General features: G+C 42.2%; 2 protein-coding genes across 2 annotated transcripts; one reads left to right on the top strand and one right to left on the bottom strand.

Moving 5' to 3' along the window:
* Positions 1-2,012: 2,012 nt before the first annotated feature.
* Positions 2,013-5,920, bottom strand: rps18 (ribosomal protein S18). Its single transcript, XM_070846292.1, has 6 exons — positions 5,862-5,920; positions 4,750-4,848; positions 4,531-4,617; positions 4,168-4,269; positions 2,512-2,603; positions 2,013-2,137 (listed from the first exon to the last, which is right to left on the bottom strand). The coding sequence occupies exons 1-6, from the start codon at positions 5,862-5,864 to the stop codon at positions 2,062-2,064; spliced, it is 459 nt and encodes a 152-aa protein (XP_070702393.1). The 5' UTR covers positions 5,865-5,920; the 3' UTR covers positions 2,013-2,061.
* A 276-nt stretch (positions 5,921-6,196) lies between these two features.
* On the top strand, positions 6,197-22,233 carry vps52 (VPS52 subunit of GARP complex). Its single transcript, XM_070846288.1, has 20 exons — positions 6,197-6,292; positions 7,592-7,673; positions 8,029-8,081; positions 8,590-8,665; positions 9,325-9,392; positions 10,871-11,046; positions 11,127-11,277; positions 11,639-11,739; positions 11,902-12,034; positions 12,244-12,301; positions 13,513-13,646; positions 14,245-14,400; positions 15,228-15,346; positions 15,988-16,111; positions 16,195-16,290; positions 16,653-16,760; positions 16,854-16,919; positions 18,631-18,742; positions 19,585-19,703; positions 20,606-22,233. The coding sequence occupies exons 1-20, from the start codon at positions 6,197-6,199 to the stop codon at positions 20,750-20,752; spliced, it is 2,175 nt and encodes a 724-aa protein (XP_070702389.1). The 3' UTR covers positions 20,753-22,233.

Raw genomic sequence — 22,233 nt, 5'->3', positions numbered from 1 at the left:
ATCGCTTCCTCACACACACACACACACACACACACACACACACACACACACACACACACACACACACACACACACACACACACACACACACACACACACACACACACACACACACACACACACACACAACCAGCCAATGAGACTCTGGTTGGACGAGCGCTTGTCGACGGTCCAGAAGACGTGAGCTCTGGTATCATCATCACTTGCATTAAGACGTTCTCTGTAACCGAACTGCTTTCACTGAATAAGTAACGACCAGAATATTCCTGAAGACCTGCAGCGTCACCGAGACGACTCTTTATTTTTCCTCTCATTAGCTTCAGTTTAGAGAAAAGCCTCCTGCTACAGCAGCTACAGCCGCCTCCCATCTGATATTTGACATGTTTCATCACTTACTCCCACTACACCGAATAAACAGATTTCATTTATTTCACAGAAAACACAGAACGGCCATTTGACTGCAGAACACTGGCCAAAATTTAAGCTTTTTACGTCACAGTTTTCTTAAATGTCAAGTGTTGCTCATGTTTATTTTTCCCAACATTACATTTTTTTGTCTTAGTCCTGGTAGAAACAGGCTTCTCTCGCTGAACATGAGTGGGGGTGGATACTCAGTTTGTCTCCCTCTGCTTTAAGGTTTCTGTCAGTGATTGGAGCTGAATTTAATATTTAAGAAATCTCTGTATAATTTAATTCCTAAGAACACGACTGAAGCTTTGCTGCGTTCATGGTGACAGGATCAGCGTGGGAGAGCTCAGCGCTAAAAGTGAACCATTGTCTCCCCTTAAACTTTGGTGACGTTTCGGTGAAGACGCACCTCTTTAACACCGAGCAAGCTTCAAGGCTTCGGGGGGCCGAGGGGCGGCCGGAGTCTGTCCCAACATGCAATGGGGCAGCAGGTCGTTGGGTTTTTAGCTGGAAAAGCTCCCTTTAATGTGTAATTTAAGAACGCTACAAGGCCGCGTGCATGGACCTTAAACTTTCCGCTTCATCTTAGGTCTATTTTCTCATTTCCCACCCTTTAACAGATGTAGCTGTAACTCCAACCGAACCTGCTGTTCCTCCCTAAAACGTACCAACAGGTGTAGTTTGTATTAACGTGCTGTCTCTTTAAAAAGCCATGAGCCTTAGTCGGGTTCGACCTGAGCGCTCCACCGCTCAGACGCTTTACTCCACTCGTCTCTTTGCACTTTATACCTCCTGCAGCCATATTACGTTTTCCTACCTTACCTCAGTTCTATGGAATATGTGTATATTATGATTAATGCAATATTCTCTGCTTCTGTTGTATAATTACACACTGTCCCTCTGCCAGCGATGCAGCACAATAAAGGTTCAAACGAAGGATGACGGTGTTTGCTTTGTTTTAAATGGATGCTGAGAGTCAAATATTTAGAACATTTAGTGCTTTTATATTTTGTTCAGTAGGGCAGGAAATTAAATAACAGAATCAACTGTGTAAAGTTCAGCAGAAGCTGATAGAAGAAGCTCGGAGGCCTGTTCAGCCGTCATGTGGAGCTCAAACCTTCGATGCATGAACAGGAGGAGCCATGTGACACCAGCAACATGTGACTGCTGTGTTAAGACATTAAAGGACAGATTCAGACATTTTTAAAGTCGTGTTGAGCAGCTGCAGCTTCCTCCCCTCATAGATCCCCCCCCTCTGAAGTAAAGAACCACTCCTTCTAAGACCTAACAGATACAATTCAGCACTAAACTGATTTTACTGGGGAGGAGGATGCTGCTGCATGTTCCTACAGTATGATGGACTCCTGGAGCACCTCTGCTTGGATCCAGTGCTTCAGAATGAGACAATATTCAGTGGTATTATGGGAATGTAAAGGAACACTGGAGCTCTTATCTAGAAAAGGTCTAAACTAAAAAGATCTCTGCATCAAATGAAGTCCCTCCCTCCCCAACATTAAATCACCAGAGTGCATTTTTACGCAGCAGGTAAGGAAACAGAATTCCCGAGAGAGCAGAGACTCAAACATCACACCAGGACGAGCAGATGTTGACAACTGTGGCGTTTTATTGAAACAAAAGGGGAAGCAGGGGAGTTTACTTCTTCTTGGACACACCGACGGTGCGACCACGACGGCCGGTGGTCTTGGTGTGCTGACCGCGCACACGCAGACTGGAAGGGAAAAGAAAAAGAGCAGACCGTTAAAATAAAGGCACCAAAAATAAGCTGGAATAATCAAAAGGCTCCGTCATGTTCCAGACGTCAACAGATGCCACTTTGACCGGTGACAGCACTTCTCTCATGTTTTATTAACAGGAAGTCATTTTCAAAACGTTGCTAAAAGCCACTTCAGCTCTGAGAAAACCCACTCGTGTTTTTGGATTCAAGGTTTTCCAGGACAGATTCTCCTCCACCGAGCCCCAAATGAGACGTTATTCTCTTTAAATCTCAGACATGAAGACTGAGCAGCCAGAAACATCTTGCTACGACTATGAACACTAAACTCTCATGACTCCTCCAAACTACACACAGTATCTGTCTCTTACCCCCAGAAGTGCCGGAGACCACGGTGAGCCCGGATCTTCTTCAGCCTCTCCAGATCTTCTCTCAGCTTGTTGTCCAGACCGTTGGCGAGGACCTGAGAGCAGAAAGACAGACGATCAGCTGAGCCAGTTCAGACACACAGACGGCTGCTCCTTCTACCTAAACACCTGCAGCACTGACAGGTTGTAAGAACACTGATGCTTCTTCAGTAGCTTTAACCGTCTGTAGTGTTTTAATGTTACAGTTTGGTGTCCGACAAGCACTAAATGATGATTTGTATAGTCCAAAAACAGTATAGAGAATATAACTGAACACAGTTAGTAAGTAATGAGACTTCAGCCTGACCTGTGCTGACGTGTGTGATACTTCATATAGATCAGATAGTGATTTTAAATAGAGACTTTTAGGCTGATTTATTGGAGTCTGATTGGAGGTTCGTCCTGAGAAGCTAAACTCAGAGTGCGAACGTATTTCCTCACAATCTAAGTGGCCGAGGATGATCACATGACCCAATGAGAAAACCTAAAGATGGACCTTGTGGAGGTTTAGTTGACTGCCCCTTTTTTTCCTTTACCAAAAAAAAAAAAAAAAAAAAAGGCGAGACGCTTCATGTTAGAGGGACAAGACGATGTTCAGTGTAACAACAACGTGTCCTTCAAACCTGCATCAACACACCAAGCCGTCTGACAAACTGCTCAAACACCAACACCACTAGAGTGACCTAATCAAAGTGTGAGCGTCTCTGTAGTCACTTGTGTTACCAGACAGGTGAGTAAAGTGTTTTCAGTCATCTCCTGATAGTTTGGGCTACTTCTTGTCTCAGTTTTGAAGTTTCCTCGTAATTACGAGTTTGGTCATTTTCCAAAGATTCAGCCGCTGAACAAAAGCCACAGTGAGGCTGAAACTTTCATGTTTCTAACCAACTAACAAAGGCTGTTCTGTTTGCTGGTGTAAGTTAATACCATCATGGTGGCTTTGTGTTCACTTAATAGGAAAACTCGTGTACTTTTAAACCCGGGTCCCATTTTCACATATTCTGGGTTGAAAATGGCCGGTTTGTACAAAACCCTATTGAAGTAGTCGTGTCATTATATCGCTCTCTTCAGAGACACCAGACTCCATTGATGAAAACAGAGATTTAACACAGGAGCTGCGAGTCTACTGCTGTCATGATCAGTTAGTTATTGTGTGACTTTGGTGGTTTTAAAAAGGGGGGGGAGAGTTCAGATCCAACACAAAGTTGTGTAACACTCAATAACAAACTAACTGATTAAAGCAGCAGCAGACCAGCAGCTCCTCTATTCTGTTTGGTAAAATCCCTGTTTTAGTGAATGTAGTCTGGTGTGTGTGCTGTTTGTGGTTAAACCAAAAGGATCTTCCAGGTCTCTCTCTGTAGGGATCCTTTCCATGATGCTGTCACACACTTAGAATAACACTCTGAGCCTGTCAGTGGATCAAACAAGCTCTTTTAATGCACAACCGCCCCAAAGGATTACATGACAGCCACTGCAGCCTGTTCTAAGGCGATCCACTAGACCAACTCCTAACGTTTTTGTACCTATCAGTCATTTCTAATCCAAAACCAGGGCTGACAGAATTGTCCTCCAAGCTAACGCTGATTACACAGAAGACCAAATGCTTCACTGGAGGTCACCTACCTGGCTGTATTTGCCATCCTTAACGTCCTTCTGCCTGTTGAGGAACCAGTCAGGGATTTTGTACTGGCGAGGATTTTGCATGATGGTCACGACACGCTCAACCTGAGAGGAAAAAACAACAGAGCCGCTGATTCACAGACTTAAAGCGCCGCCTGCATACATACATACATACTCAGTAACCCCAGAGAGAAACGATCACCTAGATAGGACAGACTGGAGCAACAAGTGCCGTGAAGCCATGAAGACAAACACAGCGTCCCTCAAACAAAGTGAAAACACTGATCAGTGCATCTACAGCTCTTTGTTTTGGTGATGAGGGTTTCTCTCATCAGATCCCTTTACAGCCCCCCAGGCTCTCCTCACCTCCTCCTCGGTCAGCTCTCCCGCCCTCTTGTTGAGGTCGATGTCGGCCTTCCTCAGGACAACATGGGCGTAACGTCTGCCAACACCCTAAAACGAAACAGGAGGAGACATTAGTGCCATATTACACTCAAGATGGACGTCTGATCCGCCTCAGACTGAACATGCAAAGGACCAGATGATAAGTTCATAAAGGGATTTCTATTTCAGAGAGGACTCTACCTTGATGGCAGTGATGGCGAAGGCGATCTTCCTCCGACCATCGATGTTCGTGTTGAGAACACGAAGAATGTGCTGGAACTTCTCAGGGATGACCAGAGACTGAAAACACAGAACACACGTGTTTATCAGGGACGAATGGATCTCACACAGATCACTTCAACAACAAGTGCTGGATCAATACTGTTTGTGACACATGTACCCTACAGCGACGTGCTGGCACTAGCTGCTACTGTACTGGCTAATTAATGCAGTTAGTATCCTCCATCACCACTATTCACCAAACCTTTACAACACATTTACCTGCAAAGGTAGCTGAAAACTCCTCCTGCACCATCTCTAAAGCCACAGTTAGGCCAAAAGAAATGCTTTAGCATTATAACTTTGAGACGCTGAGCTCTTTACTTGCAAGAACAACATAAATCTATCAAATAGAGTCAGCGTGGGCCAAAAACTTTGCAGCTCTGAACTGCAGGTTGAAAGTTGAGCTACCTGTGCACCAGCAGCTAACACTTTTGGCTCCAGTTAGCAGTTTCAAGAGCTGTTGCAGCTCAGATAAAGTTTATTTTAGCATCTCCACAACACCTGAGACCTCTACAGCTCACCAACCCGCAGAACAAAGCTACTCTGCGCTTCTCCTGACCGGCTGAGGTGCATTTTCACGTGTGTAACATCCAGTGTGTCTCCCAACGTGCTGACACCTTGCCACTAAACGAAGCTAGTTAGCATTAGCTGCTAGCCACCTTGAACTGTGAGTGTTTCTTTTATATGGTTAGCAACGCCCGAAACGTTAAACACGCTGTCTGGTTATAACTCTAATTTAAACATGGAATAAGGAGAATATATTGAAGGGATCAGCCATTAAGAGAGAACAAATCTGGCTCCACTACCCGCATTAGCTAGCTTCAGTCAGTCCGTACACATCAGTCCAGCGCTGATAGTAAACTGCGTTAATACAGCAATTTCTGCATCTAATATACCAACAATACGACATCGTGCCGCTCGTACATGATGTGTAAGATTCATTTAATGTCTAACTTTAATAAACGGGCTCGATTAACGCAAGATGACCACGGATTATCAAACTGTTCCCGGTTGACAAAAAATATTCTCACCATCTTGGAAGTAGGTTCCGTGCGAAGAGGAAGTCGCACAGATCTCGCGAGAGTTTGACGGTGTGGGCGAACGGAAGTCAGACCGTCGTTTTAAATCTGTCCGGCCCGAAACTCAAACACGTCAAACAAACAAATATGTACAGCAATGTTAGCGCAGTCACAAGCGATAAATATTGACTGAATGCTCATGTTTATTTATATAATGTAGAATTTAATCAGATTTTAATATCCTGCTCGGTTCATAAACGCAATAACGTCTTTTTGGTTTTCGGGGACAACAAAGCGGAACTATACATTTGCATTTTTTTTTTTGACGTTAGCATAAAGTCGCCGCAATGGCGGAGGGGGCTGGAGCTGCTGTTGGAGCTGTTCCTGATGTAAATACAGCTGGAAACCCGACTGAAATCGCCATGGCGTATTTACAAGACGAGGTGGGGTTTGGTTTCTGTTATTTGAATCAGCTGTTGTGGGTAAAAAAAAGTAAAACATGAAGTGTTCTTTTCGCTCTCAGTCCGCGTCCACAACAAGTGACAGCAGCGTTAGATCCAGCGGACAAGAGTGGATTTACTAGAAGAGTAAACAAGATTTATTCACAAGCTGTGAATAAAAAAAAAAAAAAAAAGCTGCTGCTAAATCTCGTGTATTTTTATTATTGTTGGAGGCTAATGTAGCTGTTAGCATCCTGTTAAAACACAGCAGACATCCTGAATGCAACAAACTGTAACGTCACCAGTTTTATTAATTAATAATCAAGTCATTCATCAAAGGAAACAAATCAAATATTCACAGATTCCTGCTTCATTTATATGAAAATATAAAACGGTTGTCTGCTATGTGTCAGTGTAAGCTGAGTAAGACAACATGTTGGCATCTAGAAACAAGTCTTAGTGTGTGTGTGTGTGTGTGTGTGTGTGTGTGTGTGTGTGTGTGTGTGTGTGTGTGTGTGTGTAAAAATGGATATTTGTATTATATTATATATTTATACATTCATTAGGAAACAGAAGGAAACAGATAACTGTGGCACATCTCTGCCTGCACCTTTAAAACCCTGGATTCACTCTACTCATTATTGAATGTTATCAGAATCAGAATCAACTTTATTGGCCAAGTTTGTACAAGCAAACAAGGAATTTGACTCCAGTGAAACTTGTCTCTCTGTGTCCAGTAAGAAAATTAGAAATAAACTACAACAATAAGAATAAGAACAGAACAATATAAGTACTCATAATAACAGTATATATAGTGGAGGGAAGTGTATTGTAGTGCAAAAGTAGTGCAAATGTGCAGGTGTGGGACTATTGTGGCTCCTGAGTCTCTGAGGCTAGTGAGAGTTCATCAGGGTGACGGCCTGAGGGAACAAACTGTCTCTGTGTCTGGTGGTTTTGGTGTACAGTGCTCTGTAGCGCCTACCGGACGGGAGGAGTTTAAAGAGTTTATGTGCGGGGTGTGAGGGTCTGCAGAGATGTTACCTGCCCTCCATGTCCTGGATGGAGGGCAGATCAGCCCCAATTATCCTCTCTGCAGACCTGATTGTCCTTTGCAGTCTGTGCCTGTCCTGTTTGGTGATGGAAGTGCATTATATCAAGAGTTTGGTGGGCATTTCTAACAGTTAGACGCAGCGTATGTTGGTTTGTTGGTCTTACACTCATTATTTGACTAGTTCAAATGTTCATCCTCAACATTTAAATAAAGGTTGAGTAAATGATTGTGTTTGTTTTGTTTTTTTCTAGAAGACTGATGGAGACCTGACTAACCTCAACCTTGGAGAGCTGGACCTCACCACTGATGAGTTTATCTTGGATGAAGTGGACAGTAAGGAGATGTTTAGCATCAGAAAGTCTCATGTTGTGATCAGGATACGAAGGAGAAGAGCACAGATATTCATAATTATTAAACAGCAGCATTCAAACCTGACAAAACTTTAGTGTTCACATGCAGATATTGAACGAATATCACATTTTTAACGTTCATACCACCTGCAGCTACGTCCTAGAAGCAGTTCTTACACATAACGTCCTGCAGGGAGGAAACTACAAATTTAAACTCACAGCAAAGCTCCTCAGTCAAGTTTTTCCACTTTTTAAAGGGAAGCTGCAGCCTGTTAAAGACTGTGTGTTGTCCTGACTTTCTGTTTGTCACAATCGTTGTTCCTCTCCAACTCCTGCAGTTCACATCCAGGCCAATCTGGAAGACGACCTCGTGAAGGAGGCGCTCAAAACGGTGAGAAAAGCACGACTGAGAAGTGTAAGATTGATCAGAGAGGTCTGAGAGACGGAGATCGTAGGGGTGCTGGAAATCCTTGAAAATTCATGAGGTGTTTTCAAGGCTTGAAAAGTGCTTGGATTTTGAATAAAGTGCTCTAAACCGCTTAAAATTCTAATTGCATTAATATAATAGAGCAATAATAAATATTTTTAGATGAAGAAATAAGTCGGACAGAGCCTGATTGATTTGAGTGTATTTCATTAACCACAGCCAGAAGGTGGTGGAAAACCTTAAAAGTGCTTGAACACCTTGAAAATGTTTGTTCTTACATGCTCAGCACCTGTCGCTGAATCTCATAATTCATTTATCACCAGTATCTTTGCATTTAAACTAAAAAACAAATTACGTCCAGTTTTCTTGAGATGGAGAAAACATGAAACCGTCAAAACTACGTTTGCTACGATCCCTCTCCAATCACGTCTCCCACAGTGTCTGAATGATAAATCTCTTCTTCTGTTTTAAGGGCGTCGACCTCCGTCAGTACTCCAAACAGGTGGAGTCGGAGCTGCAGAGGATCGAACAGGCCTCCATCAAAGACTGTATCCTTCCTGCTCAGAGTTTGAATCCCATGACGTTGCAACATTTTGTGGATGTTTGCTTGAGACTGAAACAGTTTAAAGGTTAATTCTGGTGTTTTCTAAACCTGGACGCTATTTGTATACATATTTTGGTTTTGAAATGGCTGGTTAGTACAAAAACCTTTGGAATCCAGTAGATCACTGCAGCCTACAGCAAAGTAACTAACAGTTTAAACCCACCAGACTCCATTGACAAAAGCAGTAATTTTAGTTATTTAGTTATTGGTTTATCACTGTCTAGATCAGTTAGATTGTCTGTATTGTTTTTTGTCTTTAGATCGAATCCAACACAATATTTTTATAACGCACAACAGCATAAACAAACCAACGGATGGAGACAGCAGCTCAGCAGGGTGTGGCAGGTGTGAATAGCACCATACAATTACTGTTTGTGGTTAAACCAAAAGGATCTTCCAGGTCTCTCTCTGTAGGGATCCTTTCCATGATGCTGTCACACACTTAGAATAACAATCTGAGCTGTTAAGATCTCCTAACAAGGTTAAGGTCAAGGTTTGATAAAGAGAAACTGATCATATTTTCAGCTTGAAAGGATCATTGGTGTCTTTTCTTCAGGGGGCTGAAAGTCCGTGCTGTTGTTTTCCTGACTGTCCGTGTGTCAGACATCATGGAGAGTCAGAACATCGCTCTCCTGCACAACCAGATCACCGCCTGTGACTCCATACTGGAGGTAAGGCTTGTCCTGATCCCACAATCCACTGCGTGATGAGGTCAGCGTGAGTCAGACAGACAGACAGACAGTCAGTCAGGAGATATGAGGAAAACACGGCAGCAGATGTGAATGTGTCCACTGAGAAGTGACTCAGCCCGGTCAGATAACGGACCAGTAAACATTTAGATGATTCTGTGATTCTCCAAACTCACTGAAGTTGTCACCAGTTTTAAAACGTGATGTTGTAAATATAATGTGCAGCATGATTCTGCAGCCATGTGCCTCTTTTTGATTTTGGAGTTCATGAAATTTGGAAGGAGTAGATGATGTGTTTAATGTACTCTACCTTTTATATTTGTGTTTGACTTATTATTTTCACCCAGACCACAAGCTTTTCCTGACCTTAATAAAGTAGTTTTGGTGCCTAAACCTAACCAACCTGCGACTGGAAACTGATAACAAGTTTAAATAATCTGTTTTTTTTAAACAATATTTTATTGAGTTTTACAAATAAGAACATACAAAAAAACAATAACCACAGCAATAGTTATAATGTATAAGTGTACTGTACAACAATTCTAAAGATAAAGATAAAAAGAATAGTAATAATAATAACAAGAATAATAATAATAAAATAATAATAACAACTTTCTCATCCTCCAGAAATTCCAAAAAAGGTTTCCATACTTCAATAAACTGTTTTCTTTTTCCTCTAACAATACATGTAAGTCTTTCCAACGCAACATATGTTGCAGCCTCCTTCAACCATAACTTTACAGAGGCCAATTGTATATTTTTCCAGAAAAGAGCCATCAGTCTTTTAGCCTGTAAAAGCCCAAAATCAATCAATACTGATTGTTTTGAATTGACAACTACATTTTCAGGGTATATACCCAGGATACAGAGTTTGGCTTGCAGGGGAACATTCTTACCCACCATCTGAGAAATGGTCTGCATCACATTCTGCCAAAATGATTGTATTTTTGAGCATTCCCAAACACAATGGAGCAATGTTCCTTTTTCCTCTAAACACTTATACAACAAATATCTGGGATATTAGGACAGATTCTATTCAGTTTTACTGGGGTGATATAAGTTCGCATTAGCCATTTATATTGGAGCAATTTTAAACTTGTATTAATTGTATTTTGCTGTGCCTTTAAGCATGCCACTTCCCAGTCTTCTTCAAGTATACCCTCTCCAATATCTATCTTCCATGCTTCTAGTCTGTCTTTGGATGACTCCTTTTCATGAGTCTGTTCTTTTATAGTTGATCTTCTGGTTGAAAGTCCTGAATCTAAACCTCGTCTTCTGCTCCTCCCACTGTTTTCTGTCTTCACTCTCACTTTCAGACTCTCTCTTGCGGTTTCCCCTGAAACTTTCAGACTAAATTAAGTTGATGTAGATGTAAAACAGTCCTTTTTGGACTTAACTTTAATCACTCCAAAGAGAAAAATAGAATAATTGTTTGTTTAACTGTTTGTTTGTTCTCCCAGCGTATGGAGGGCATGCTGAGCGGCTTCCAGAGCGACCTGTCCTCCATCAGCAGTGAGATCCAGACTCTGCAGCAGCAGTCGGTCAGCATGAACGTCCGGCTGAAGAACAGGCAGGCGGTGCGCAGCCACCTCAGCCAGCTGGTGGACGAGCTGGTGGTGCCCGGAGCCATGATCTCGTAAGTTAGAGAGAGTTGGTGATACGTCAGATATGTGAGAGGGCAAAGTGTTTGTCTGATGTGGTGCCGTGTCGTCGCAGCACCATCCTGGACAGTCCTGTGACGGAGCAGGAGTTCCTGGAGCAGCTCCACGAGCTCAACAACAAGATCAACTTCGCCAAAGAGCTGAGCTTCAGGGAGACGCTGGCCTGCTCCGACATCCAGGACATCGTCGACCGCCTCAAACTCAAGGTGAGACACACAGAGAGTGGGAGGAACTGATCTCAATGTTTCAGGTTTATTTGAGTAGAACAACCAGGCTACATGTTACAGTTTCTTTCATTTGTTTGGTCTATAAACATTAAACACATCCTACAGCCCAAAGAGACTTCATCAAATGTCTTATTTTGTCCATCCAACAGCCCAAAACTCAAAAATACTCAATTAACTAACGTAAAACCAAGAAAAGCACCAGACCCTCACATTTGAGAGCCTGGAACGATCAGCACGACTGATTCTTGTCGATCTCTTTTCTCTTGTCTCAGTTTTTCTTTGGAACCTGCTGAACTCTTTGCTGTCATGAATCTTTATTAATGTCCCCGCTTCACCTCAGGCGGTGTCAAAGATCCGGGAGTTCATTCTTCAGAAGACTTACTCCTTCAGGAAGCCGATGACCAACTACCAGATCCCACAGAACACTCTGCTGAAGTACAGGTGAGCACAGCGCCAGTGGTAGTTTTGTTAGGAAACGCGACAGGATGCAGCTGCAGGTTTTGTGCCCTATTTCTTATCGTATCCTCTCCTAGCGTAAAGATCGTAATCAGCCGCAGACATTTAAACGTCCACTCTGTGCCTCTGTGCTTCCTCTCGCTGCAGGTTTTTCTACCAGTTCCTTCTGGCCAATGAGAGAACAGTTGCGAAGGAGATCAGAGACGAGTACGTGGACACCATGAGCAAGATTTACTACAGTTACTTCAAGTCGTACAGCGGCAGGCTGCTCAAAGTGCAGGTCGGTGGATTTTCACGCTTAAGACAACCAGACATCACCGGATTTTTAGCCAAATTGAACATATCAGAATACAGTGTAAACAAAAAAAGACATATAACGTGAAATGAATGGATTCTTTGGTACATCAGAGGTCAGTCTGACTGCAGTCTTGACTTGAAGGAGGATTCTGATTACGTGTGACCTGATTTTTCTGTGTGTCCCGTCTGCAGTACGAGGAGGTGGCAGACAAAGACGACCTGATGGGAGTAGAAGACACAGCCAAGAAAGATATCCTTTAAAATGTGTGTGTCTGTGTGTGTGTCTGTGTGTGTGTCTGTGTGTGTGTGTGTGTGTGTGTGTGTGTGTGTGTGTGTGTCTGTGTGTGTGTGTGTGTGTGTGGACCTGAACTGAATACGACGGTGGTTTTTGGGTTTAGTCACTCTTCATTCAGTCCCTGCTTTCAACTTCAATCTAGCAACTCGAATCAGATTTTAGCTTTAAAATCAACAGGATGTGAATAAGTTACGAAATTATGAGGATCAGAGCATCGAACTCGCTGCACATGACCTCGGTCAGCAGGAAACAGCAGACGGACTCATTTAGAGACCAGCTGGTGACGATCGAGCAGCTAAAAAGACAAGACACCAGTGAGATACAGGGTGGAATAAATGGCAGCTTATCTGCAAAATAAGAAAATCGCCTCATCAGCCGAACACCAACTTCAGCAGCAATAATAAAATCAATAAAGTCCATCTTATCTTATCTTATCTTATCTTATCTTATCTTATCTTATCTTATCTTATCTCAGCTTCACAAAGCAACTTCAATTCCAAAGTTTGTTATGAATACATGTGTGTGTGTTTCCAAGAATTCTGCTGATCAAATCTTACATAATAATAAAATAATCCATGTTATTTTACAGCTTATTATTTTACTGGACTGAGGATTTTCTTTTCTTGCAATGAGACTGATGTAACTGTAACTGCACATTCATTGGGAGGCTCTTGGCCGGGACTATAGAAGTTCATCGTTATTAATAAGTACAAGAGGCCAAAATGTAAACTGGTATTGAAAAAAGTTTCCAGTAATAAAGAAATAATCCATATTTATTTGATGGAGGCAGCAGTAGACCAGCAGCAGCTCCTGTGTCCTGTGAGCTAAAATCCCTGTTTTTGTGAATGGAGTCTGGTGTGTGTGCAGAGAGCGATATAACGACGCTTAGAATAACACTCTGAGCCTGTCGGTGGCTAAAACAAGCTCCTTTGATCAGGTACAGTTGCCCGTTCGCGGCTACTGAACCTCTTCCAGAAGTCTTTGTACCTATTGTACCTATTAGTCGTTCCAAAATATGTAAAAATAGCACCCAGGTTTACCTTTAATGCTCAAACAATATTAAAAAACATTTAAAAAAAAACATTTCTGACATTGAATATTTATATTTTCCACAAACAAGTCAAAAATAAAATGACTTCCACAAGCTCCTTGACTTCCCGCTGCAGGTTTCTTCTCCAAGCCGTCCCTGAAGAGCAGGAACACCATCTTCACTCTGGGCCAGAGGGGGACCATCCTGAGTCCTGCCGAGCTGGAGGGGCCCATCCTGGTTCCACACACGGCTCAGAGAGGAGACAGCAGGGTGAGACGCCCCGGACATCCACCAGCACAACACAACACAGCACGTTCAATACTGAAGATCAATACCAAGCAAATCAGTGGGAACAAATAAAGCAGGATTATTCAATTCTAACAAACCATGACTGAATTAAAATCAGATTAATTCATCAGTTTTGGGACAAGAAGACAGAAAACTGATGATAAATGATCCAACAGGTGCTTTCTGCTGCTCCAAACCATCACCTAACCTAAATATAACGCTAAGGTCGCTCAGCTCAGCGACCAAACTAAAACAAATCTGATTTTCATACTTCAGAAGAACTTCAGAGACTAAAGACTCTTTAAACTTTGAAATCATGTGAATCATGATATCATCATAGAAATCGTTTAAAATGAGCAGCTGTGCTGAGGGTTTGAAAACATGTCGCTCACTCAGTACATTTAAAGAGAACTTTAACTTTTTGTGCACATTAGCAGCAGCAGCAGAGGCTCCAGGATCCTGGTAGTTAGACTCGACATGATCAGCAGAAATCTGTGTGTCACTGCATGTATTTCAATGACTCCAAATCAAATATTAAGAAAGTGCAGACCAGAGTTTTAAACTGTTTAAACTCCTCCAGTATCCCTATGAGACGCTGTTTCGCAGCCAGCACTACGCTCTGCTGGACAACGGCTGCAGAGAGTTCCTCTTCCTCTCCGACTTCTTCATGGTGGCAGGAAACTCCGCCCTTGACCTCTTCAACAGCATCATGGGGAAAACTCTCAGCATGTTCCTGGTACGAACGCCAAGCCGCCCCCCTCACACCTTCGTTCATATATCTATATATATATGTGTATATCGGTAGATGTTTCACTGCATACAAATTCAATTCATGGCCACGTCTTGTGTGAACAGAGAGCAGACAGTTCCTCAGCTGCAGCTGTCACACATTCATGGCAACGAATCGTATTTTGTGGCCACGATATATGAATATATATTTATTCCTCTGTGGCCACACCAGGGATCCACATATTTGATTGTCTGAAAAACATTTTACATGTTCATAAAAACTGTTGCTGATAGGCTTAAAGCTAAATGGTTACCGCCTAACTAGCCGTTGTTGCTCCTCCGCCTCTTGTCAGCCGTCCACTGCAGATGGTCTCAGGCCTTTATTCTCTAGAATTCCTGCTGTTTGATAACTATATTTGATTATGTTCTTGTATGAAGGCGTTTGCCCTGTTAGATCTGTGTTTGTGCATTACGCTGTCAACACAAACTCAACACTTCCTGCGTGTGTTTCAAACTAAAAGCCTCTCCGCGGGGAGAATCCCTTCATGTCCTAACAAAGACTTTTATTGTGAAACATTTGCGGGACTGTGCCGTCGTGTGGCACTGAGACATTCACACATGGGCAGGAGTGACTGAAACAGACAAAAGATTAATGAATTTACTAGATTAAAGTGATGGACGTGTTCAGGATGTTTGGCAGCAAAGTTCATCCACGCCCCCCCGGCTGTTATTTGAGAATCTACAGGAGTTATCTGATGCTGTTTTTCAGTTTATTTGTGTTCGTACGCAGTGACGTGACACATAACTTACCGTTCGGTCCTGTTGTCTCTGCAGAAGAGTATGTCCACGTATGTGTCCGACTGCTACGACAGCATCGCCGTCTTCCTGTGCATCCACATCATCCTCCGCTTCAGAGCCATCACCGCCAAGAGGAACATCCCCGCCCTCGACAAGTCAGTGTCCCACTAAAGACCACCTGATGTAGAAAAGAGAGCTTTTTATTCCTCTCATGAGAGAAAAAGCTGCATGCAGGAAAACATGCTTCCTCCTCTGCCACCGCGGTGTTTTTCAGGTTGTTTTTTCCTCCCAGCAGCTGTGAGATCTGTTGTCTTTAAAAGTCAGGACTGGAAATACTGCTGAGATGCTGCAGAGGGACAAAAGGTGGATAAAATCATCCTGGAAACATGGGATTTAAATCCAGGAGTCACACACACGAGTGGAAAAGTAGTTTTTAAGGACTTTTCACGCTCCTTTTTATAAACTGTTCCTCTTCTCTTCATTGAAGCACATTATTGAGCCAGAAATCCTCTAGCTTTCCCATTTATTGCTTTAACTACTTGGCCTTAAATGTGGGGAATGAGTGTAAGGGGGGGAAGAGATGATGACGATGATGATGACGGGGCAAAAACCCAGAAGAAGAGGCAGCTTCCAGCCACAAGTTTCATCATCACGTGCTGTTTTTTCATCATTTTGCTGTGGCTGACACCCACTAGAAATATTAAAAAGGAAAGTAACTTGTATTTTGACTTAATGTATTACCTGTGTGTGTGTGTGTGTGTGTGTGTGTGTGTGTGTGTGTGTGTCTGTGTGTCAGGTACTGGGAGGCGGTGCTGGAGCTGCTGTGGCCGAGGTTTGAGCTCATTCTAGAGATGAACATCCACAGCATCAGAAACACAGACCCTCAGAAACTGGGAGTCCTGGACACCAGACCACACTACGTAGGTCCACACACACACACACACACACACACACACACGCACACACACAGCCTGAAATGAGCTCTTGTGTTTGTCGGCCTCAGATCACTCGTCGTTACGCAGAGTTCTCGTCGGCCATCGTCAGCATCAACCAGACGTTTCCCAACGAGAGGACCAACTCTCTGCTGGGGCAGCTGCAGGTAACACACACACACACACACACACACACACACACACTTCAGCACTCGTGTACTAAATCATCCAAGTCAGTAATAAAAAGGAAGTAAGAAAGCACCAAAGCTTAATTGAATTGAGAATCACATTTTCAGAGTTAAGAGTTTCTGTAAGTGTCTGAATGAAATCACACCACCTTTAATAGCTAAGCTGTAGATGAACTGATCACATTTGAACAATAAATCGACCTTTTATCTGACGTCTTGCTACATTCTCTCATTTTTATGTCATTTAGATAAAAGAAGTTGGAGGTGGATTTCCTTAAATTGCTCTCTGTCGTAAACTCAATATGTCGTAAAATGCTGAAAGATGAATATTTGTTTTCCAGGTTGAGGTGGAAAACTTTGTGCTAAAGATGGCGGCAGAGTTTCCCTCCAGAAGAGATCAGCTCATCTTCCTCATCAACAACTACGACATGATGCTGAGCGTCCTCATGGTGAGCTTCAGACCGGCGCGTCTTTGCTTTGTGCTAATCTAATATTTACAAACCCATCGTTTACTTACTGTTAAACGTCCCCCTTGCCTCCAGGAGAGGGCAGCAGATGACAGTAAAGAGGTGGAAGGTTTCCAGCAGCTGCTTCTGGCCAGGACGCAGGTAAACATCACAGAGGAATTATGGGAAATCTGGGAAATCTGGTGAAGTGCACCAGACTTCGAAGCTATTTTTGACATACTGGCTCAGTTACAACAAAAACATCTGCTTTGTGACTAAAAAGACCTTTAACCTACAATGTGACAGAGACGAAATGAGTCATTTTGTAATTTTAGACTCCCAGAGGTCAAAGTTTGTTTGGTTTCATGAGTCTCTGAGCAACGACCGCACGGTGGCCGGACTCCCACATCATACACATCCAGACCTGTTTGTACGTCCGTGCTTGCACTCTTTCTCTCTCTCAGAGCTTTTATTTTGACACACTCACAGAGAAAACTGCTGTAAGGTAAAACTCAATGTTAGAGAAAAGTGTGAGGACATAAAACACTGAAGGTTAAAAGCTCTTATTGTTCAGTAACAGGAGACAAAGGTCATCTCCAACAAACAACCTTCTACAGTTGGAGATCACGAGCTGATCACAAGACGTCTTCTCCACAGAATTATTATCTGACACGCACACACATTTTTTTAGAAAACACACTGAGGTCTGAAACAGCTCAGTGCGAGTGGAAGCACAATAAGTGAATAAATGATCAACCGTTCTTACTGATTTACTGAAGATTACATGAAGTCACATTCTAGAGCAGACATGTCAAACTCAATTCAATTATATCCGGCCCGCGAGATAATTTCATGTGACTATTAAGAACGGCCCGTCGGTAAACAGCACTCCCACCTCTAATACTAACAATCCCACAATGCACTGAACAGCTGCCGCGCTAGTCAGGACCCGTGCAGCAGCCCCTCCTCCCGCAGGTATAACGACACACCGATCAGCGGGTCAATGCATCGGTCAGCGCTGTTATAGTGACACTTCAGCTACCCCCCCCCCAAAATAAATGGCTAAAGGAAAAGTGGACTTTGAAAGCAGGTGGGGGGCAAAGTTTACCTGTTTGTCGATATCGGAGGTGAACCTGTGTGTCTTGTTTGTGGAGCTGATGTTGCCATAATTAAAGAATATAAATATAAGACGACACTAAGAGACAAAACATGAGGACACGTACAAAAACGAAAAAAAGAAAATAGAATTAAAAGTTGTATTTATCTTATTGAGGAAAAGTTGTTGAAGTTTGTCTGTTTACATTCATATTTCTGGATAAAATATATATTATTATATTATATACTCTAATAAAAGAGTCACTTTTAGACCCTGTTTTAAATTTTGGGCCCTTCTTTGGTTGAGTTTGACCCCCCTGTTCTAGAGGTAATGAGGTTAACCCTTTAACCTCCTCACCAAGAAAAAAGCAATGAAAAAATGTATTCTTTATATATTTTACTTCCTTGGGGCACTAATTACAAAAATCAATGTCTTTTTAAGAACAGACCCCACATTTTTTGAAATATTGGCCTCTACCAAACGGTTGAGATGTCGTAAGTAAAACATGTTTTCAATAAGATATAGTGAGTCAAAATGTGCTCGACCATATGGTTGAGCAGAAGGTTAAAGGGTTAAACACCAGCTCTCAGTATATTTCCTTCCTACATGAATTCCTTTTTTTTTTTTTTTTAACGCTAATACTAGAAGTCTAGATGCTCTGCAGGCTCAGTCGTATATGAACGTGTGTTCTCTTGTAATTAAACACCACAGAGGTGAAGATGAATGAGTGGATTTAAGTCTAAAATGGTTTTAAATCATTTTAACCCCCCCTGCAAGGAGTTCATCGAGGAGATTCTGTCCCCCCCCTTCGGAGGGATGATCGCCTTCGTGAAGGAGGCCGAGGCTCTGACGGAGAAAGGGCAGCTGGACCGCCTGAAGAACGATGAAGGTGAGCAGAACCCGAGAGAACAAGAAGCTGTACGATAGCAGCAGGAACCAGCTGAATACATTTAGTCAGTATTTAATGCTACTTCACTACCGTTCTGTGGGAATCATGTCTTTGGTGAATGCAGCTACTCCAGGTTAAGATTTGACCCAGAAAATATGATCAGTTTATAAAATACAGCCCTTGTTTTTAGACAGAGGGACGAGCGTACTTGGAACAGACAGTAAACCAGAGATTACAACTGTTTTTCTTCTATTGGTGAGAACTGAGATAAGGAATGGGGAAACAGGATGCCTTCATGAGGTCAGACGATGAGAGTAAAACAAAGCCTCCAGGAATGTGTGTCGAGAAGATAGTTGTTCAAGGATGAGGTTAGAGAGTGGCGAGAAACACACAAACACATTCTTCACACATCACAGTGAGCTGCTGCTGCTGCGGTTACAGACATGAATAACTAACTAACACTAACACGCCGGCGATTCTTCCGCTTCACGGGTCAGTTTTGTTTTACAGACTAACCGGCGGCTTTGCTTCCTCTCAGTTTTATTTCTCTTCTTTAGGTTTTCTTTCTCACCACTTCCACATCCTTTTCACTGTTTCCTCTCATAATCGCCACCTCGTTGTGCCCGTTTGTCCGCATGTGAAAGTAGAAAGAGAGAAAAGCAGAACTCAGCTGTTGAAAACCGAGGAGCTATAAACACAAATATGGAGCGAATAAAGAAGAGAAACACATGAGAATCTGTCAAAGTGTGCAAAATGTGTGTGTGTGTGTGTGCGTGTGTGTGTGTGTGCGTGTGTGTGTGTGTGTGTGTGTGTGTGTGTGTGTGTGTGTGTGTGTGTTGCAGCTCGTGTCACTCAGCTGGTTCGGGGTTTTTCCAGCACGTGGAAACAATCGGTGGAGTCGATGAGTCAGGACGTCATGAGGTCCTTCACCAACTTCAAGAATGGAACCAGCATCATCCAGGTGAGATGGGCGGGTTTTAGGTGTGTGGAGCTTCAGTGAGTAATCTAATCGATCGGTTGTTGCAGTATAATCATTTCTAAAGTCCTCTTTCAATAGAAAAGCGTCTCTATTTTCTATTATTATATTATTGTTTCCATCATTCATGGAAAAGCAGGATTTTACTGTTTAGCATCAAACTGCAGCCGATGATTCTTTTCACTCTGGATTCGTCAGTTATTCCCAATAACTGATCGATTGTTTGGTTTGTAAAGATGGTGAAAATGAGTCCAGTGCTTGATTCAGTAACGGTAAAATGATCAGTTATTTTGTGCACAATCGGCAAAGTTTCCCTTTAATGATGCACTAAAATTCATAAAATAATCAAAAACAAGAGCAGCAAATGAAATGAAAAGCTTTATTATTATTATTATTATTATTATTATTATTATTATTATTATTAAAATAGGTTACTATTTTCAGTCAATCAGCTAATTAAATAATCGAGCTGTATTTATAGAAACTGTTGGGTGTTTAAATTTACACCAGAACATCATATTTATAAACTCTTCACATGTTTTATGTGTAAAAAATCTTAATTTGTAAAGTAAGTAAAGCTGTCAGATGGATGTAGTGGAGTAAGAAGTCCTGAGATGTAGTAGAGTAGAGGTATAAAGTACCTTAAATTTGTACTCAAGTGCTTAAATAACATATATTTACTTGAATAAATGGTTTAAATTAGTTCCACTTGATCAAATCTGTTTAAATGTTGCTTTCTTCGTTGGTAAAAACCTGAATGTTACCTCTCGATGAGCTCTCCTTCCTAAATCCTTCCACTGCTGTTATTAGTGATATAAACATATCTTATATAAGTATCTAAACAGTTCTGCTGGTCTGTGCTTGGTGTGATGATCCTCCTGCCGCAGGGCGCTCTGACCCAGCTGATCCAGTACTACCACGGCTTCCACAAGATCCTCAACCAGCCGACGTTCCGCAGCCTGGCCGTCCGCTCCGAGCTCATCAACCTGCACCACCTCATGGTGGAGGTGAAGAAGCACAAGCCCAACTTCTAACGGGGCGGCTCGGGAGGAGGAGGGGGGTGTAAAACAAACAACGGAAAATAACTGGAGTCTGGAGGTGTTGATTCCCTCCAGGCTCCTCCTCTTCCTCCTCCTCTTCCTCCTCCTCAGCTGAAGAACCTGACTCTCACTGTACGTTTAGGGAAGCTCCCTAAAGCAAGACTTTTTTTTTTTCCAGCCTTTTCCTTCCAGCTGAAGATGGAGTGGTGTCGTAGATCATTAACACGAACCAAGTCAGTGAGCCTTGTTTTGTTTTTTGTTTTTTTTCACTGCAGTAAAACCAAACACTGAAATGTGGGAAATCGAGCTGTGGAGCCACTGCAGCTCCAACACACAGATTTATAATGAGAAAAATGAGAATAATAATTAGAATTGAAGTTATAATCCTTCAGATTTTAGTCCTGGTTGGTTAAAACCACCAAAACAAAAAGCTGATTTAACAACGGCGTCTTTAATCTAATCATCTTTTGCTGCTGCGCTCTTCATCTAACGGCACCAGTGCCTGACATGAAGCAGGCCATTAAAAGCATTAACATGAAATACAGTAAATGCATGATATAGAAATGGAAGAAACTCATCAGGAATTAAAAAAAAAATAGAATGAATGAAGTCAAAATGAGTAGAATTTATAGAAGCAGCATAAAATCAAGCTAAATACAAACATGTAAATGAAGGCAGTAATTCTTTTGTTGGCTTCTTCACAATAAAAACCAGTGGAGCTAACACGTTAGCGTTAGCAGCAGCTCTGATGCAGCCGCAGGAGAGCAGCAGCAGCGAGGTCTAATTACAAAAACCAAGGCTGGATCACACGCTGCACGAAATCACAGAAGCTAAATAACCGACCGTGAGCAGTGAATAAAATCTTAAGGATCATAAAAAGAAAACAGAAAAACAGACATTCAGTAAAGAAACAACTTCATTGGCAGAAAGTGATGAAACACTGAAGAGACACGCTTATGTTCATGTTTTTTAATTTAATCCAGAAGAAGAAACGATGGCAGCGATCAGATCTGATTTGTTTCTCGTGGACGCATTACTTGAAAAACTTTTTTTTTTATTTTTATTTAAATGTCCGTCTGTGATGTTTTAGTGACACTAACCATTAAACCTGGTGATATTCTGTGTTTCTCATATTGTAAAGACCAAAACCAGCGGTGTGTTCGTCCGTCTCTCAACACTTTGGGACTATTTTAATCGGCGTATTAATCCACATCCAGTGCTCTAGTGAGTATTTGGGGCAGCAGATGCACTTTGGTTTGATAGGAAAAGTTTTTTTTTTTTTTTTTTTTATGAGATTCATTGACAGGAAGGAAAATCCAGAACATCACCAGACGCTGCGGGAGTCGATCTTTAACAGCTGTTGCGTGCCTTTGTTCATTTATTTAGCTGTGTTTATCTGTGTGCGGAGTCATTCCAGCGTGACGTAACAAACAGTCTGTGCAGTTTAACGATGAATTAACAGAAATACGACACGA

This window comes from Pempheris klunzingeri, chromosome 16 (assembly GCF_042242105.1).
Source record: "Pempheris klunzingeri isolate RE-2024b chromosome 16, fPemKlu1.hap1, whole genome shotgun sequence".
Lineage (NCBI taxonomy): Eukaryota > Metazoa > Chordata > Actinopteri > Acropomatiformes > Pempheridae > Pempheris > Pempheris klunzingeri.
The sequence above is the reverse complement of the archived record's forward strand: the minus strand, read 5'-3'. Positions and strand labels throughout refer to the sequence as shown.

Coding starts and splice junctions, on each gene's coding strand:
- rps18 (XM_070846292.1), bottom strand. Junction 4,618..4,749: donor TCGCCATCACTGCCATCAAG/GTAGAGTCCTCT, acceptor GTTTCGTTTTAG/GGTGTTGGCAGACGTTACGC. Junction 2,604..4,167: donor AGGATGGCAAATACAGCCAG/GTAGGTGACCTC, acceptor TTCTGCTCTCAG/GTCCTCGCCAACGGTCTGGA.
- vps52 (XM_070846288.1), top strand. CDS start 6,197: ATGGCGGAGGGGGCTGGAGCTGCTGTTGGAGCTGTTCCTGATGTAAAT. Junction 16,291..16,652: donor CTCTGCTGGGGCAGCTGCAG/GTAACACACACA, acceptor TTTGTTTTCCAG/GTTGAGGTGGAAAACTTTGT. Junction 16,920..18,630: donor TGCTTCTGGCCAGGACGCAG/GTAAACATCACA, acceptor CCCCCCTGCAAG/GAGTTCATCGAGGAGATTCT.